The sequence below is a fragment of the Schistocerca nitens genome, unplaced genomic scaffold (genome assembly GCF_023898315.1).
Source record: "Schistocerca nitens isolate TAMUIC-IGC-003100 unplaced genomic scaffold, iqSchNite1.1 HiC_scaffold_468, whole genome shotgun sequence".
In the NCBI taxonomy this organism is placed as follows: Eukaryota; Metazoa; Arthropoda; class Insecta; order Orthoptera; family Acrididae; genus Schistocerca; species Schistocerca nitens.
This window is the reverse complement of record NW_026046001.1, coordinates 4,463,220-4,483,467: the sequence shown is the minus strand read 5'-3', so window position 1 is coordinate 4,483,467 and position 20,248 is coordinate 4,463,220. Positions and strand designations below refer to the sequence as shown.

General features: G+C 33.1%; 1 protein-coding gene across 1 annotated transcript; it reads right to left on the bottom strand.

Annotated features, from left to right (window-relative positions):
- Positions 1–48: 48 nt before the first annotated feature.
- Positions 49–14,376, bottom strand: LOC126232244 (repetitive organellar protein-like). The gene is made up of 19 exons (XM_049942535.1): positions 14,370–14,376; positions 14,147–14,268; positions 13,305–13,486; positions 13,050–13,164; positions 11,402–11,503; positions 10,631–10,725; positions 9,910–10,052; positions 9,343–9,540; positions 9,075–9,301; positions 8,225–8,532; positions 7,627–7,750; positions 6,532–6,874; positions 5,605–5,675; positions 4,508–4,790; positions 4,188–4,466; positions 2,428–2,689; positions 1,788–2,201; positions 522–665; positions 49–184 (listed from the first exon to the last, which is right to left on the bottom strand). The coding sequence occupies exons 1-19, from the start codon at positions 14,374–14,376 to the stop codon at positions 49–51; spliced, it is 3,555 nt and encodes a 1,184-aa protein (XP_049798492.1).
- Positions 14,377–20,248: the final 5,872 nt, after the last annotated feature.

Below are 20,248 nucleotides of genomic sequence, written 5' to 3'. Positions count from 1 at the left end.
AGTTTTCATTATATATCGATACTTTTCATTATATATCGATACTTTTCATTATATATCGATACTTTTGCTTATATATCGATACTTTTCCTTATATATAGATACTTTTCGATATATATCGATACTTTTCGATATCTTTTCGGTACTTATCGATATCTTTTCGGTAATTATCGATATCTTTTCGATACTTTTCGATATATCGATACTTATCGATATATCGATACTTTTCGATATATCGATACTTTTCGATATATCGATACTTTTCGATATCCTATCGATACTTATCGATGTATAGATACTTTTCGATATATCGATACTTTTCGATATATCGATACTTTTAGATATATCGATAATTTTCGATATATCGATACTTTTCGATATATCGATACTTTTCGATAAATCGATACTTATCGATTTATCGATACTTATCGATTTATCGATACTTTTCGATATATCGATACTTATCGATATACCGGATATATCAATACTTATCGATATATCGATACTTTTCGATATATCGATACTTATCGATATAACGATACTTTTCGATATCTTTTCTTCGATCTTTTCGATACTTTTCGATATCTTTTCGATACTTATCGATACTTTTCGATATCTTTTCGATACTTTTCGATATCTTTTCGATACTTTTCGATATCTTTTCGATACTTTTAATTATATATCGATACTTTTTATTATATATCGATACCTTTCATTATATATCGATACTTTTTATTATATATCGATACCTTTCATTATATATCGATACTTATCATTATATATCGATACCTATCATTATATATCGATACTTATCATTATATATCGATACTTATCATTATATATCCATACTTATCATTATATATCGATACTTTTCATTATATATCGATACTTTTCATTATATATCGATACTTTTCCTTATATATAGATACTTTTCGATATATATCGATACTTTTCGATATATATCGATACTATTCGATACCTTTCGATATATTTTCGGTACTTTTCGATATCTTTTCGGTACTTTTCGATATCTTATCGATACTCTTCGATATATCGATACTTTTCGATATTACGATACTTTTCGATATATCGATACTTTTCGATATATCGATACTTTTCGATATATCGATACTTTTCGATAAATCGATGCTTTTCGATATATCGACACTTTTCGATATATCGATACTTTTCGATATACCGATACTTTTCGATATATCGATACTTATCGATATATCGATACTTATCGATTTACCGAAACTTTTCGATATATCGATACTTATCGATATATCGGATATATCGATACTTATCGATATATCGATACTTTTCGATATATCGATACTTATCGATATATCGATACTTTGCGATATCTTTTCGATACTTTTCGATCTTTTCGATACTTTTCGATATCTTTTCGATACTTATCGATATAACGATACTTTTCGATATATCGATACTTATCGATATATCGATACTTATCGATATATCGATACTTTTCGATATATCGATACTTATCGATATATCGATACTTATCGATATATCGATACTTATCGATATATCGATACTTTTCGGCATATCGATACTTTTCGATATATCGATACTTATCGATATATCGATACTTATCGATATATCGATACTTTTCGACATATTGATACTTTTCGATATATCGATACTTTTCGATATCTTTTCGATACTTTTCGATATATCGATACTCATCGATATATCGATACTTTTCGATATCTTTTCGATACTTTTCGATATCTTTGCGATACTTTTCGATATCTTTTCAATACTTTTCGATATCTTTTCGATACTTTTCGATATCTTTTCGGTACTTTTCGATATCTTTTCGGTACTTGTCGATATCTTTTCGGTACGTGTCGATATCTTTTCGGTACTTGTCGATATCTTTTCGGTACTGTTCGATATCTTTTCGGTACTTTTCGATATCTTTTCGGTACTTTTCGATATCTTTTCGGTAATTTTCGATATCTTTTCGGTACTTTTCGATATCTTTTCGGTACTTTTCGATATCTTTTCGGTACTTTTCGAAATCTTTTCGGTACTTTTCGATATCTTTTCGGTACTTTTCGATATCTTTTCGGTACTTTTCGATATCTTTTCGGTACTTTTCGATATCTTTTCGGTACTTTTCGATATCATTCCGGTACTTATCGATATCTTTTCGGTACTTTTCGATATCTTTTCTGTACTTACCGATATATCGATACTTATCGATATATCGATACTTTGCGATATATCGATACTTATCGATATATCGATACTTATCGATATATCGATACTTATCGATATATCGATACTTATCGATATATCGATACTTATCGATATATCGATACTTTTCGATATATCGATACTTATCGATATATCGATACTTTTCGATATATATAGATACTTTTCGATATATATAGATACTTTTCGATATCTTTTCGATACTTTTCGATATCTTTTCGATACATTTCGATATCTTTTCGATACTTTTCGATAACTTTTCGATACTTTTCAATATCTTTTCGATACTTTTCGATAACTTTTCGATACTTTTCGATGTCTTTTCGATACTTTTCGATATCTTTTCGAAACTTATCTATATCTTTTCGATACTTATCGATATCTTTTCGATACTTATCGGTATCTTTTCGATACTTATCGATATCTTTTCGATACTTATCGATATCTTTTCGATACTTTTCACATTATATATCGATACTTTTCATTATATATCGATACTTTTTATTATATATAGATACTTTTCATTATATATAGACACTTTTCGATATCTTTTCGATACTTTTCGATATCTTTTCGATACCTTTCGATATCTTTTCGATACTTTTCGATATCTTTTCTGTACTTTTCGATATATCGATACTTATCGATATATCGGTACTTTTCGATATATCGATACTTTTCGATATATCGATACTTTTCGATATATCGATACTTTTCGATATATCGATACTTTTCGATATATCGATACTTTTCGATATATCGATACTTTTCGATACATCGATACTTATCGATATATCGATACTTATCGATATATCGACACTTATCGACATATCGATACTTATCGATATATCGATACTTATCGATATATCGATACTTATCGATATATCGATACTTTTCGATATATCGACACTTTTCGATATATCGATACTTATCGATATATCGATACTTTTCGATAAATCGATACTTTTCGATATATCGATACTTATCGATATATCGATACTTATCGATATATCGATACTTATCGATATATCGATATTTTTCGATACATCGATATCGATATATTGATACTTTTCGATATATCGATACTTATCGATATATCGATACTTTTCGATACATCGATACTTATCGATATATCGATACTTATCGATATGTCGATACTTACCGATATATCGATACTTATCGATATGTCGATACTTATCGATATATCGATACTTATCGATATATCAATACTTTTCGATATCTTTTCGATACTTTTCGATATCTTTTCGATACTTTTTGATATCTTTTCGATACTTTTCGATATCTTTTCGATACTTTTCATTATATATCGATACTTTTCATTATATATCGATACTTTTCATTATATATCGATACTTTTCCTTATATATCGATACTTTTCCTTATATATAGATACTTTTCGATATATATCGATGCTTTTCGATATATATCGATACTATTCGATATCTTTTCGATACTTTTCGATATCTTTTCGATACTTTTCGATACCTTTTCGGTACTTTTCGATATCTTCTCGGTACTTTTCGATATCTTTTCGGTACTTATCGATATCTTTTCGGTACTTATCGATATCTTTTCGGTACTTTTCGATATATCGATATTTATCGATATATCAATTCTTTTCGATATATCGATACTTTTCGATATATCGATACTTTTCTATATATCGATACTTCTTGATATATCGATACTATTAGATATATCGATACTTTTCGATATATCGATACTTTTCGATATATCGATACTTATCGATATATCGATACTTTTCGATACATCGATACTTTTCGATATATCGATACTTATCGATATATCGATACTTTTCGATGTATCGATACTTATCGATATATCGATACTTTTCGATACATCGATACTTTTCGATATATCGATACTTATCGATATATAGATACTTTTCGATATATCGATACTTTTCGATATATCGATACTTTTCGATATTTTTTCGGTACTTTTCGATATCTTTTCGATACTTTTCGATATCTTTTCGATACTTTTCGATATCTTTTCGATATCTTCTCGATACTTTTCGATGTCTTTTCGATACTTTTCGATATCTTTTCGATACTTATCTATAAAATTTCGATACTTATCGATATCTTTTCGATACTTATCGATATCTTTTCGATACTTATCGATATCTTTTCGATACTTATCGATATTTTTTCGATACTTTTCATTATATATCGATACTTTTCATTATATATCGATACTTTTTATTATATATAGATACTTTTCATTATATATAAATACTTATCGACATCTTTTCGATACTTATCGATATCTTTTTGATACTTTTCGAAAACTTTTCGGTACTTTTCGATATCTTTTCGGTACTTTTCGATATCTTTTCGGTACTTTTCGATATCTTTTCGGTACTTTTGGATATCTTTTCGGTACTTTTCGATATCTTTTCGGTACTTTTCGATATCTTTTCGATACTTTTCGATATCTTTTCGGTACTTTTCGATATATCGGTACTTTTCGATATATCGATACTTTACGATATATCGATTCTTTACGATATATCGATACTTTTCTATATATCGATACTTTTCGATATATCGATACTTATCGATATATCGATACTTATCGACATATCGATACTTATCGATATATCGATACTTATCGACATATCGATACTTATCGATATATCGATACTTATCGATATATCGATACTTATCGATATATCGATACTTATCGATACTTATCGATATATCGATACTTATCGATATATCGGTACTTTTCGATATATCGGTACTTTTCGATATATCGATACTTATCGATATAATGATACTATTCGATATATCGATACTATTCGATATATCGATACATTTCGATATCTTTTCGATATCATTTCGATACTTTTCGATATCTTTTCGATACTTTTCGATATCTTTTCGATACTTTTCGATATCTTTTCGGTACTTTTCGATATCTTTTCGGTACTTTTCGATATCTTTCCGGTACTTTTCGATATCTTTTCGGTACTTTTCGATACCTTTTCTGTACTTATCGATATATCGATACTTATCGATATATCGATACTTTTCGATATATCGATACTTTTCGATATATCGATACTTTTTGATATATGGATACTTATCGATATATCGATACTTATCGATATATCGATACTTTTCGATATATCGATACTTTTCGATATACCGATACTTTTCGATATATCAATACTTTTCGATATATCGATAGTTTTCGATAGATCGATACTTATCGATATATCGGATATATCGTTACTTATCGATATATCGATACTTTTCGATATATCGATACTTTTCGATATATCGATACTTTTCGATATCTTTTCGATACTTTTCGATCTTTTCGATACTTTTCGATATCTTTTCGATACTTTTCGATATCTTTTCGATACTTTTCGATATCTTTTCGATACTTTTCATTATATATCGATACATTTTATTATATATCGATACTTATCTTTATATATCGATACTTATCATTATATATCGATACTTATCATTATATATCGATACTTATCATTATATATCCATACTTATCATTATATATCGATACTTTTCATTATATATCGATACTTTTCATTATATATCGATAGTTTTCCTTATATATCGATACTTTTCCTTATATATAGATACTTTTCGATATATATCAATATTTCGATATATATCGATACTATTCGATATATATCGATACTTTTCGATATCTTTCCGGTACTTTTCGATATCTTATCGGTACTTTTCGATATCTTATCGATACTTATCGATATATCGATACTTTTCGATATATCGATACTTTTCGATATATCGATACTTTTCGATATATCGATACTTTTCGATATATCGATACTTTTCTATATATCGATACTTTTCGATAAATCGATACTTCTCGATATATCGATACTTTTCGATATATCGATACTTCTCGATAAATCGATACTTCTCGATATATCGATACTTATCGATATATCGATACTTATCGATATATCGATACTTATCGATATATCGATACTTTTGGATAAATCGATACTTATCGATTTATCGATACTTATCGATATATCGATATATCGATACTTATTGATATATGGATACTTATCGATATATCGAAAAGTATCGATATATCGATAAGTATCGATATATCGATACTTTTCGATATATCGATACTTTTCGATATATCGATACTTTTCGATATATCGATACTTTTCGTTATATCGATACTTATCGATATATCGATACTTATCGATATATCGATACTTATCGATACATCGATACTTTTCGATATCTTTTCGATACTTTTCGATATCTTTACGATACTTTTCGATGTCTTTTCGATACTTTTCGATATCTTTTCGATACTTTTCGATATCTTTTCGGTACTTGTCGATATCTTTTCGGTACTTGTCGATATCTTTTCGGTACTTGTCGATATCTTTTCGGTACTTGTCGATATCTTTTCGGTACTTTTCGATATCTTTTCGGTACTTTTCGATATCTTTTCGGTACTTTTCGAAATCTTTTCGGTACTTTTCGATATCTTTTCGGTACTTTTCGATATCTTTTCGGTACTTTTCGATATCTTTCCGGTACTTTTCGATATCTTTTCGGTACTTTTCGATATCTTTTCGGTACTTATCGATATATCGATACTTATCGATATATCGATACTTATCGATATATCGATACTTTTCGATATATCGATACTTTTCGATACATCGATACTTTTCGATACATCGATACTTTTCGATATTTCGATACTTTTCGATATATCGATACTTTATGATTTATCGATACATTTCGATATATCGATACTTTTCGAAAGATCGATACTTATCGATATATCGATACTTATCGATATATCGATACTTATCGATATATCGATACTTATCGATACATCGATACTTATCGATACATCGATACTTATCGATACATCGATACTTTTCGATATATCGATACTTATCGATACATCGATACTTTTCGATATATCGATACTTTTCGTTATATCGATACTTTTCGATATATCGATACTTTTCGATATATCGATACTTATCGATATATCGATACTTTTCGATATCTTTTCGATACTTATCGATATATCGATACTTTTCGATATCTTTTCGATACTTTTCGATATCTTTTCGATACTTTTCGATATCTTTTCGGTACTTTTCGATATCTTTTCGGTACTTTTCGATATCTTTTCGGTACTTATATATCGATACTTATCATTATATATCGATACTTATCATTATATATCGATACTTTTCATTATATATCGATACTTTTAATTATATATCGATACTTTTCATTATATATAGATACTTTTCGGTATATATAGATACTTTTCGATATATATAGATACTTTTCGATATATATAGATACTTTTCGATATCTTTTCGATACTTTTCGATATCTTTTCGGTATCTTTTCGATACTTTTCGATACTTTTCGATATCTTTTCGGTACTTTTCGATATCTTATCGATACTTATCGATATATCGATACTTTTCGATATATCGATACTTTTCATAATATATCGATACTTTTCGATATATCGATACTTTTCGATATGTCGATACTTATCGATATATCGATACTTATCGATATATACTTATACTTATCGATATATATATATATATATATATATATATATATATATATATATATATATATATATATATATATATATATATATATATATATATATATCGATATATCGATACTTATTGATATATGGATACTTATCGATGTATCGATACTTTTCGATATATCGATACTTTTCGATATATCGATACTTTTCGATATATCGATACTTTTCGATATATCGATACTTTTCGATATATCGATACTTTTCGATATATCGATACTTATCGATATATCGATACTTATCGATACATCGATACTTTTCGATATATCGATACTTATCGATACATCGATACTTTTCGATAAATTTTCGATACTTTTCGATATCTTTACGATACTTTTCGATATCTTTACAATACTTTTCGATATCTTTTCGGTACTTTTCGATATCTTTTCGGTACTTTTCGATATCTTTTCGGTACTTTTCGAAATCTTTTCGGTACTTTTCGATATCTTTTCGGTACTTTTCGATATCTTTTCGGTACTTTTCGATATCTTTTCGGTACTTTTCGATATCTTTTCGGTACTTTTCGATATCTTTTCGGTACTTTTCGATATCTTTTCGGTACTTTTCGATATCTTTTCGGTACTTTTCGATATATCGGCACTTATCGATATATCGATACTTTTCGATACATCGATACTTTTCGATATATCGATAAGTATCGATATATCGATACTTATCGATATATCGATACTTTTCGATATATCGATACTTATCGATACTTCGATACTTATCGATATATCGATACTTATCGATATATCGATACTTATGGATATATCGATACGAATCGATACATCGATACTTATCGATACATCGATATTTTTGAAATATCTATACTTTTCGATATATCGATACTTTTCGTTATATCGATACTTTTCGATATATCGATAAATTTCGATATATCGATACTTGTCGATATATCGATACTTTTCGATATCTTTTCGATACTTATCGACATATCGATACTATTCGATATCTTTTCGATACTTTTCGATATCTTTTCGATACTTTTCGATATCTTTTCGGTACTTATATATCGATACTTATCATTATATATCGATACTTATATTTATATATCGATACTTTTCATTATATATCGATACTTTTAATTATATATCGATACTTTTCATTATATATAGATACTTTTCGATATATATAGATACTTTTCGATATATATAGATACTTTTCGATATATATAGATACTTTTCGATATCTTTTCGAAACTTTTCGATATCTTTTCGATACTTACCGATACCTTTTCGATACTTATCTATATCTTTTCGATACTTATCGATATCTTTTCGATACTTATCGATATCTTTTCGATACTTATCGATATCTTTTCGATACTTATCGATATCTTTTCGATACTTTTCATTATATATCGATACTTTTCATTATATATCGATACTTTTTATTATATATAGATACTTTTCATTATATATAGATACTTTTCGATATCTTTTCGATACTTTTCGATATCTTTTCGATACTTTTCGATATCTTTTCGATACTTTTCGATATCTTTTCGATACTTTTCGATATCTTTTCGATACTTTTCGGTATCTTTTCGGTACTTTTCGATATCTTTTCGGTACTTTTCGATATCTTTTCGGTACTTTTGGATATCTTTTCGGTATTTTTCGATATCTTTTCGGTACTTTTCGATATCTTTGCGGTACTTTTCGATATATCGGTACTTTTCGATATATCGATACTTTACGATATATCGATACTTTTCGATATATCGATACTTTTCGATATATCGACATTTTTCGATATATCGATACTTATCGATATATCGATACTTATCGATATATCGATACTTATCGATATATCGATACTTATCGATATATCGATACTTATCGATATATCGATACTTATCGATACTTATCGATACATCGATACTTACCGATATATCGATTCTTTTCGATATATCGATACTTTTCGATATATCTATACTTATCGATATATCGATACTTATCGATATATCGATACTTTTCGATATATCGATACTTTTCGATATCTTTTCGATACTTTTCGATATCTTTTCGATACTTTTCGATATCTTTTCGATACTTTTTGATATCTTTTCGATAGTTTTCGATATCTTTTCGATACTTTTCGATATCTTTTCGATACTTTTCATTATATATCGATAGTTTTAATTATATATCGATACTTTTCATTATATATCGATACTTTTCATTATATATCGATACTTTTCATTATATATCGATACTTTTGCTTATATATCGATACTTTTCCTTATATATAGATACTTTTCGATAATTATCGATACTTTTCGAAATCTTTTCGGTACTTATCGATATCTTTTCGGTACTTATCGATATCTATTCGATACTTTTCGATATATCGATACTTATCGATATATCGATACTTTTCGATATATCGATACTTTTCGATATATCGATACTTTTCGATATCTTATCGATACTTATCGATATATCGATACTTTTCGATATATCGATACTTTTCGATATATCGATACTTTTCGATATATCGATACTTTTAGATATATCGATACTTTTCGATATATCGATACTTTTCCATATATCGATACTTTTCGATATATCGATACTTATCGATTTATCGATACTTTTCAATATATCGATACTTATCGATATATCGGATATATCAATACTTATCGATATATCCATACTTTTCGAAATATCGATACTTATCGATATAACGATACTTTTCGATATCTTTTCTTCGATCTTTTCGATACTTTTCGATATCTTTTCGATACTTTTCGATATCTTTTCGATACTTTTCGATATCTTTTCGATACTTTTCATTATATATCGATACTTTTTATTATATATCGATACCTTTCATTATATATCGATACTTTTTATTATATATCGATACCTTTCATTATATATCGATACTTATCATTATATATCGATACTTATCATTATATATCGTTACTTATCATTATATATCCATACTTATCATTATATATCCATACTTATCATTATATATCCATACTTATCATTATATATCGATACTTTTCATTATATATCGATACTTTTCATTATATATCGATACTTTTCCTTATATATAGATACTTTTCGATATATATCGATACTTTTCGATATATATCGATACTATTCGATATATATCGATACTTTTCGATATCTTTTCGATACGTTTCGATATCTTTTCGGTACCTTTCGATATCTTTTCGGTACTTTTCGATATCTTATCGATACTTATCGATATATCGATACTTTTCGATATATCGATACTTTTCGATATATCGATACTTTTCGATCAGTCGATACTTTTCGATAAATCGATACTTTTCGATATATCGATACTTTTCGATATATAGAAACTTTTCGATATATCGATACTTATCGATTTATCGATACTTATCGATTTACTGATACTTATCGATATATCGGATATATCGATATATCGATACTTTTCGATATATCGATACTTATCGATATATCGATACTTTGCGGTATCTTTTTGATACTTTTCGATCTTTTCGATACTTTTCGAGATCTTTTCGATACTTATCGATATCTTTTCGATACTTATCGATATCTTTTCGATACTTTTCATTATATATCGATACTTTTCATTATACACTCCTGGAAATTGAAATAAGAACACCGTGAATTCATTGTCCCAGGAAGGGGAAACTTTATTGACACATTCCTGGGGTCAGATACATCACATGATCACACTGACAGAACCACAGGCACATAGACACAGGCAACAGAGCATGCACAATGTCGGCACTAGTACAGTGTATATCCACCTTTCGCAGCAATGCAGGCTGCTGTTCTCCCATGGAGACGATCGTAGAGATGCTGGATGTAGTCCTGTGGAAAGGCTTGCCATGCCATTTCCACCTGGCGCCTCAGTTGGACCAGCGTTCGTGCTGGACGTGCAGACCGCGCGAGACGACGCTTCATCCAGTCCCAAACATGCTCAATGGGGGACAGATCCGGAGATCTTGCTGGCCAGGGTAGTTGACTTACACCTTCTAGAGCACGTTGGGTGGCACGGGATACATGCGGACGTGCATTGTCCTGTTGGAACAGCAAGTTCCCTTGCCGGTCTAGGAATGTTAGAACGATGGGTTCGATGACGGTTTGGATGTACCGTGCACTATTCAGTGTCCCCTCGACGATCACCAGTGGTGTACGGCCAGTGTAGGAGATCGCTCCCCACACCATGATGCCGGGTGTTGGCCCTGTGTGCCTCGGTCGTATGCAGTCCTGATTGTGGCGCTCACCTGCACGGCGCCAAACACGCATACGACCATCATTGGCACCAAGGCAGAAGCGACTCTCATCGCTGAAGACGACACGTCTCCATTCGTCCCTCCATTCACGCCTGTCGCGACACCACTGGAGGCGGGCTGCACGATGTTGGGGCGTGAGCGGAAGACGGCCTAACGGTGTGCGGGACCGTAGCCCAGCTTCATGGAGACTGTTGCGAATGGTCCTCGCCGATACCCCAGGAGCAACAGTGTCCCTAATTTGCTGGGAAGTGGCGGTGCGGTCCCCTACGGCACTGTGTAGGATCCTACGGTCTTGGCGTGCATCCGTGCGTCGCTGTGGTCCGGTCCCAGGTCGACGGGCACGTGCACCTTCCGCCGACCACTGGCGACAACATCGATGTACTGTGGAGACCTCACGCCCCACGTGTTGAGCAATTCGGCGGTACGTCCACCCGGCCTCCCGCATGCCCACTATACGCCCTCGCTCAAAGTCCGTCAACTGCACATACGGTTCACGTCCACGCTGTCGCGGCATGCTACCAGTGTTAAAGACTGCGATGGAGCTCCGTATGCCACAGCAAACTGGCTGACACTGACGGCGGCGGTGCACAAATGCTGCACAGCTAGCGCCATTCGACGGCCAACACCGCGGTTCCTGGTGTGTCCGCTGTGCCGTGCGTGTGATCATTGCTTGTACAGCCCTCTCACAGTGTCCGGAGCAAGTATGGTGGGTCTGACACTCCGGTGTCAATGTGTTCTTTTTTCCATTTCCAGGAGTGTATATCGATACTTTTTATTATATATAGATACTTTTTATTATATATAGATACTTTTCATTATATATAGACACTTTTCGATATCTTTTCGATACTTTTCGATATCTTTTCGATACTTTTCGATATCTTTTCGATACTTTTCGATATCTTTTCGCTACTTTTCGATATCTTTTCGATACTTTTCGATATCTTTTCGGTACTTTTCGATATCTTTTCGGTACTTTTCGATATATCGGTACTTATCGATATATCGGTACTTTTCGATATATCGATACTTTTCGATATATCGATACTTTTCGATATATCGATACTTTTCGATATATCGATACTATTCGATATCTTTTCGATACTTTTCGATATCTTTTCGGTACTTTTCGATATCTTCTCGGTACTTTTCGATATCTTTTCGGTACTTTTCGATATCTTTTCGGTACTTATCGATATCTTTTCGGTACTTATCGATATCTTTTCGGTACTTATCGATATCTTTTCGGTACTTTTCGATATATCGATATTTATCGATATATCGATTCTTTTCGATATATCGATACTTTTCGATATATCGATACTTTTCGATATATCGATACTTTTCGATATATCGATACTTCTTGATATATCGATACTTTTAGATATATCGATACTTTTCGATATATCGATACTTATCGATATATCGATACTTTTCGATACATCGATACTTTTCGATATATCGATACTTTTCGATATATCGATACTTATCGATATATCGATACTTTTCGATACATCGATACTTTTCGATATATCGATACTTATCGATATATCGATACTTTTCGATGTATCGATACTTATCGATATATCGATACTTTTCGATACATCGATACTTTTCGATATATCGATACTTTTCGATATATCGATACTTTTCGATATATCGATACTTTTCGATATATCGATACTTTTCGATATCTTTTCGGTACTTTTCGATATCTTTTCGATACTTTTCGATATCTTTTCGATACTTTTCATTATATATCGATACTTTTCATTATATATCGATACTTTTCATTATATATCGATACTTATCATTATATATCGATACTTATCATTATATATCCATACTTATCATTATATATCGATACTTTTCATTATATATCGATACTTTTCCTTATATATCGATCCTTTTCCTTATATATAGATACTTTTCGATATATATTGATACTTTTCGATATATATCGATACTATTCGATATATATCGATACTTTTCGATATCTTTTCGATACTTTTCGATATCTTTTCGATACTTTTCGATATCTTTTCGATACTTTTCATTATATATCGATACTTATCATTATATATCGATACTGATCATTATATATCGATACTTATCATTATATATCCATACTTATCATTATATATCCATACTTATCATTATATATCCTTACTTATCATTATATATCGATACTTTTCATTATATATCGATACTTTTCATTATATATCGATACTTTTCATTATATATCGATACTTTTCGATATATATCGATACTTTTCGATATATATCGATACTTTTCGATATATATAGATACTTTTCGATATCTTTTCGATACTTTTCGATATCTTTTCGATACTTTTCGATATCTTTTCGATACTTTTCGATATCTTTTCGATACTTTTCGATATGTTTTCGATACTTTTCGATATCTTTTCGATACTTTTACATATCTTTTCGGTACTTGTCGATATCTTTTCGGTACTTGTCGATATCTTTTCGGTACTTGTCGATATCTTTTCGGTACTTTTCGATATCTTTTCGGTACTTTTCGATATCTTTTCGGTACTTTTCGAAATCTTTTCGGTACTTTTCGATATCTTTTCGGTACTTTTCGATATCTTTTCGGTACTTTTCGATATCTTTTCGGTACTTTTCGATATCTTTTCGGTACTTTTCGATATCTTTTCGGTACTTATCGATATATCGATACTTTGCGATATATCGATACTTATCGATATATCGATACTTATCGATATATCGATACTTATCGATATATCGATACTTATCGATATATCGATACTTTTCGATATATCGATACTTTTCGATATATCGATACTTATCGATAGATCGATACTTATCGATATATCGATACTTATCGATACATCGATACTTTTCGATATATCGATACTTATCGATATATCGATACTTATCCATATATCGATACTTATCGATATATCGATACTTTTCGATATCTTTTTGATACTTTTCGATATCTTTTCGGTACTTTTCGATATCTTTTCGGTACTTTTCGAAATCTTTTCGGTACTTTTCGAAATCTTTTCGGTACTTTTCGATATCTTTTCGGTACTTTTCGATATCTTTCCGGTACTTTTCGATATCTTTTCGGTACTTTTCGATATCTTTTCGGTACTTATCGATATATCGATACTTATCGATATATCGATACTTATCTATATGTCGATACTTTGCGATATATCGATATTTCTCCTGTTTTTATGACCCTGTATTTTCGTCTACGTTATTGTGTTCATTATATCGATTTCTCACTTTGCTTGAATTTTATTTTACTTATAAAACCTTCTCTCATTTAAATCTTCATCTACACTACTATTTCCATAGTGCAGAAATAATTTAGGTTCTGTTTTAAATATTTATATGTCGATTACCATGCAAAAAAAGGCACGTCATGTAATGACAAATACATTTTTAACACACTAATGCACAGTCAATATAAATAGATTATTTCGTCTTTTGTTTTCTAATTAATTTATCGGAGTTTTGAAATAATTGAATAGTCAAACAGATAGGTATAATAAAATACACATTCACAAAAATTCCGATTGGAAGAAGAATGATGCAAAGAAAAATTGAACAAATGGAAAAGTTCATACGGTGCTTAAAACGATGTGACAAAGGAATAGAACGAAAGAAATTTCATTTAAACCAATAAATTGAGTAAAAATAGGTATCGAAGTCATTTCGATAAAGATTTAACAATAAAAGAAATTATTGCACCTGACGAGGCATGGTTAAGCTTCTATCCTAACCATTATGACACGTAACCAGACTATGGAATACGACTTCCTTAACGCTATGTAGCATCACGCAAAATTCCGAAATCTTTTCCGTCAGTTACTTGCAAACGGAGGCCCACCTGGATGCAGGGTCTGATACGGGGGATCTTAAGTTACACTACCGCTTATTTGGTTTCAAAAAGTCTATCCCGCCGCTGGGGAGCTCTCCTTGTTAGTTTTAAGAGTAACAAACGGCACATTTTGAAAGAACAGTAATGTCGCAGTCCAATAGCGCCAACTAGCGGTGGCCCCTGCAAACTTGAAAGACGACTCTAGCAACGGCAAAGAAAATTTTACTGTAGCAAGTAACCTGGCAACGCTACACACACAAAAGACAACTGAACAACTATGAAATATTAATAAGTTCACAGGAGAGCTTCTGTAAAGTTTGGAAGGTAGGAGACAAGGTACTGGCAAAGCTGTGAGGACGGGGCGTGAGTCGTGCTTCGGTAGCTCAGACGGTAGAGCACTTGCCCGCGAAAGGGAAAGGTCCCGAGTTCGCGTCTCGGTCCGGCACCTAGTTTTAATCTGCCAGGGAGTTTCAATAATAATAATAATAATACTAGGTCCAGTCATATTAATGTGACCAACTCCTGTTTTCGTGTAAATACTCATAGACGCCAGGTGATAGCATTAGTAGGTGATGAAAGGGGGGGCGGGAGGGTGGGAGGCTGTAAACAGTGAAGTCGTTGTCATAATGCGTAAAAGGGGCGATTTATGTGCCGTCCAACAGGGCATAATCGTTGGCTTTCTTCCCAAAGGTTGAAGCATTTCCGAAACGGCAAGATCTGTAATCTTTTCAAATGCCACTGTATGTAAAGTAAACAGTGCGTGGCAAATTCTCGGTATTCTAATCCGGCTCCGAGGCAAGTGTGTTGGACTACGGGCAGTAGGCGACACAGGTGAGAGATAGCTGCAGATAAGTGTGCTGGCGAATAGATGTGCAACTTTTGTGCAGCTGACTGCCCAGGCGAACCAAGGGCTGCCACGAATGTTTCCTCAACAATGCATGGGCTTCCGCAGTAGCCACCTGGTCCCTGCATCCATGCTGACTGCTGTTCATTGGCGTTGAAAGCTTGCATTTGCACGCCGGTACCACAACTGAAAGTCCACTGAGTGCTACAGGTGGCCTCTCCATATTAATCACATTTTATGTCCCATCGGACAGATTTTCATTGGCCTGTAACGTCTGAAAGCAAACGCCCTGCAACCCTGAGGGAGCGTAATGGTGTGGGGAATGTTTTCGCGGCATTCCGTGGGTGATCTCGTAATTCTGAAAGGCACAATGGATCAACCCTAGTACGCACCTATCCTTGGGGACCATATCCACCCTTAGATGCACGTGTAACATAGCTCGCAGTGTATGTGCGTGGTTCTGAAAGCTCTAGGATGAATTTACCGTACTGCCCTGACCGCCAAATTTCCCGGCTTTAAACCCAATCGAGAATCTGAGGGGCCATCTCGATCCAGTAGTTTGTGCCACGGATCCTCAATCGATAAAATTCTATCGCAGCTGGACAAGTACTGCAGTCGGAATGGCTTCTTATCACTGTAATTACCTCATTGACTCTATTCCTGTACATCTCATGCTGCAAAAGGCGTTTATTCGGGATTTTAACACGTGGTCACATTACTGCGTTTCGACAGTGTAATAATACTAACAAATTTCGCGTATTTCAGTGCCCTCGTTTAAGTCTTTCAATCGGACGGCACTTTGGTGACTTGCTTATCATAAACGTATACCAGTTGTCCAACCGGGGAAGGGAATCGGCAGTTTAACGTGGAATCCGCACCACATGTTGTTTCTACCGACTCCTCATATCATTGAGAGGTGAAGGCTGGATTAAACGCAGAGTGAAAAATTTATTGGTTCAACTGGGATTCGATCGCGCGGTTCTCGATTTGCAACCACGCACTGTGCCGGTAGACCACTAGGTCCAACAGTTACGAGATGGTAATCGAACTGTATTGGCGGAGTATTTCGTCGTATTTTACGTCAAGTAAATATGCTGTGGTGAAGACAAAGTAAATTCACGTTAAGGGCATCAGTTCCGAACCCAGAAAAGTGTGCAGCCAGGGCAGTACTGTAAGTGCAAATCGAACATTAATGCTCTAAGCAAAAATCAAACTCTTCCATCTTTCGCAACGAATTGCTATACATCTAGAAAACAAACCAAAATTGTGAAAACATTTCGTACAAGACTACAGACAAATTTTTATGAGTAAAAATAACCGGGTATGGTAATATACATGGAGTGGATTTACTACATATTAGCACACAAACATTTAACATTTTCTCGTGCAACGTGGCTGCCAGACCTCGGTTCATTCAAAATATTAAGGACCTTGGTCATGTCCAAGGCTACAAATCGGCCAATTATTCAATAATCAATAACTAAAACTTGAATTGTGCAATATACTACTGGCCGATTGCATCAACTTACATGCTTCTACTGTGTTGCTTGTAGTGTTTCCGCATTCCGCAGCAAGCGACATATGTTAGCAGACGATAAATGTACACGTTTGGGAGAGAAAAGCGTCCAATGTGACGATCTGGCATTACGTCGATTCGTAAGCAAATGACGGTAACGGGAGGATTTCTTAGGTTTTTACTACATATGAACACTTTTCACGCGACGTAAGATAGCAGTCTCAAAAAATGACCTTTTTTCACTCTGCCGTCCACCGAGCCACCTCCATACCACTTTCAACAGAAAAGTTTAACGAGGAGAATAATTTACTTAAAACCATAGCAGTCAATAATGAATGTACGCCTAACATAGTGGACGATATCCTAAAAAAGAAAACTGCAACAACTACCACGCTCCACACCTCATGCACTGAAATTAAACCAAACAAAACGTTGTTCTATTCTTTTCATAGGACCCATTTCCTATCAGATTTAGCGCGTGCTTCGCAACAAATACAACTGCAATGTTGCCTTCTCTACTAATAATAATCTAAAGAGAAATTTCATTCATAATTTCAAATCCATTCGCTCCCCTACAGAAGGTTCTGGCGTTTTTTAAGTTCATCTGCGATACCTGCTCCTCGTGTTATATAGGACAAACCGGACGTGCTTTCACCATCAGATATAAAGAACATCTTTTGAGATAGAACGGCACCAGTCCCTAAAATTCATCCTTTGCCGATCATCTCTTAATTACTGGACACGTGCCTAAAGCCATAGGCGATAATATCCTGCATACCGAAAAGGAGCGTAGGTTAGATGTCTTAGAGGAATCGGAGATTTTCAAACATCTCACTCATGGTGGCCTCATTCTCAACGAACAGCTGCAGCTGTGAAATAAAAACTTTTTTGTCTGTATAAAGCCATTGCTTGATCTTTGATTCAGATTTCCTCATGCAGTTTACCGAAAGCAGATAAATATGTAACTTTATCTTGTTATTATTAATGCTTACGTTATGCCGAAATCAGCTGCATCACAATTTCATGTGTCTAATTTTGAATGCACAGTATCCTAGTTGTTTCTGCGGCTACTAGATGGCGCTCGTAGCAACACCGTGTTTACTTGCCCACACTTTCTAAAGTGGACACCACAGTCTTGTTGTAACCCTTGTTCACAGTACGAGCAGCCCTTAGCGGCTCGCCGTCTCAAGTGTTCATGACGTCGCCTTTCCGGCTTAGATCTTTAACATTGTAAGTACTGCATCTTTTCGAGTCAGTACAAAATTTAATTTTATTAGTGTACTATATACCTAATGTTTTAGTACAATTAGTCTAATTCTGAAGACGACGCTCATGACTTAATATTGTGTCCGAGGGCTTATTTGTTACAATATACAAGATAAATGTACACGTTTGTGAGAGAAAAGCGACCAATGTGACGATCTGGCATTACATCATTATGAATGCAAATGACGAAAACAAGAGATTTTCTTAGCCTTTTACTACATATTAAAGCTTTTCGCAATTCGTCGTGTAATGTGGCTGCCTGCCCTTCGTTCATGCTAAATCTAAAGGTCCTCGGTCAGCTGCAACGCACCAAAACCGGCCAATAATTAAAATATCGATAGCTAAAACTTGACTTCAACTACTTCTTACTTGCCGATTGCATCTACTTAGAAGCTTCTATTTTGTTGCACGTAGTGTCACCGCATACCTCAACACGCAACATAAGTTTGCAGACGATAAATGTTATCGTTTCAGAGAGAAAAGCGACCAATGTGACGATCTGGCAGTACGTCCTTACGACAGCAAATAACGAAATCGGGAG

What these genes read in the sequence shown, in the direction of transcription:
- LOC126232244 (XM_049942535.1), bottom strand. An exon ending in CGAAGAAAAGATATCGAAAA is followed by an intron (nt 10,053 to 10,630) that starts GTATCGTTATAT and finishes TATAATGAAAAG; the next exon opens with TATCGAAAAGATATCGAAAA. An exon ending in TATCGAAAAGATATCGAAAA is followed by an intron (nt 666 to 1,787) that starts GTATTGAAAAGA and finishes TATAATTAAAAG; the next exon opens with TATCGAAAAGATATCGAAAA.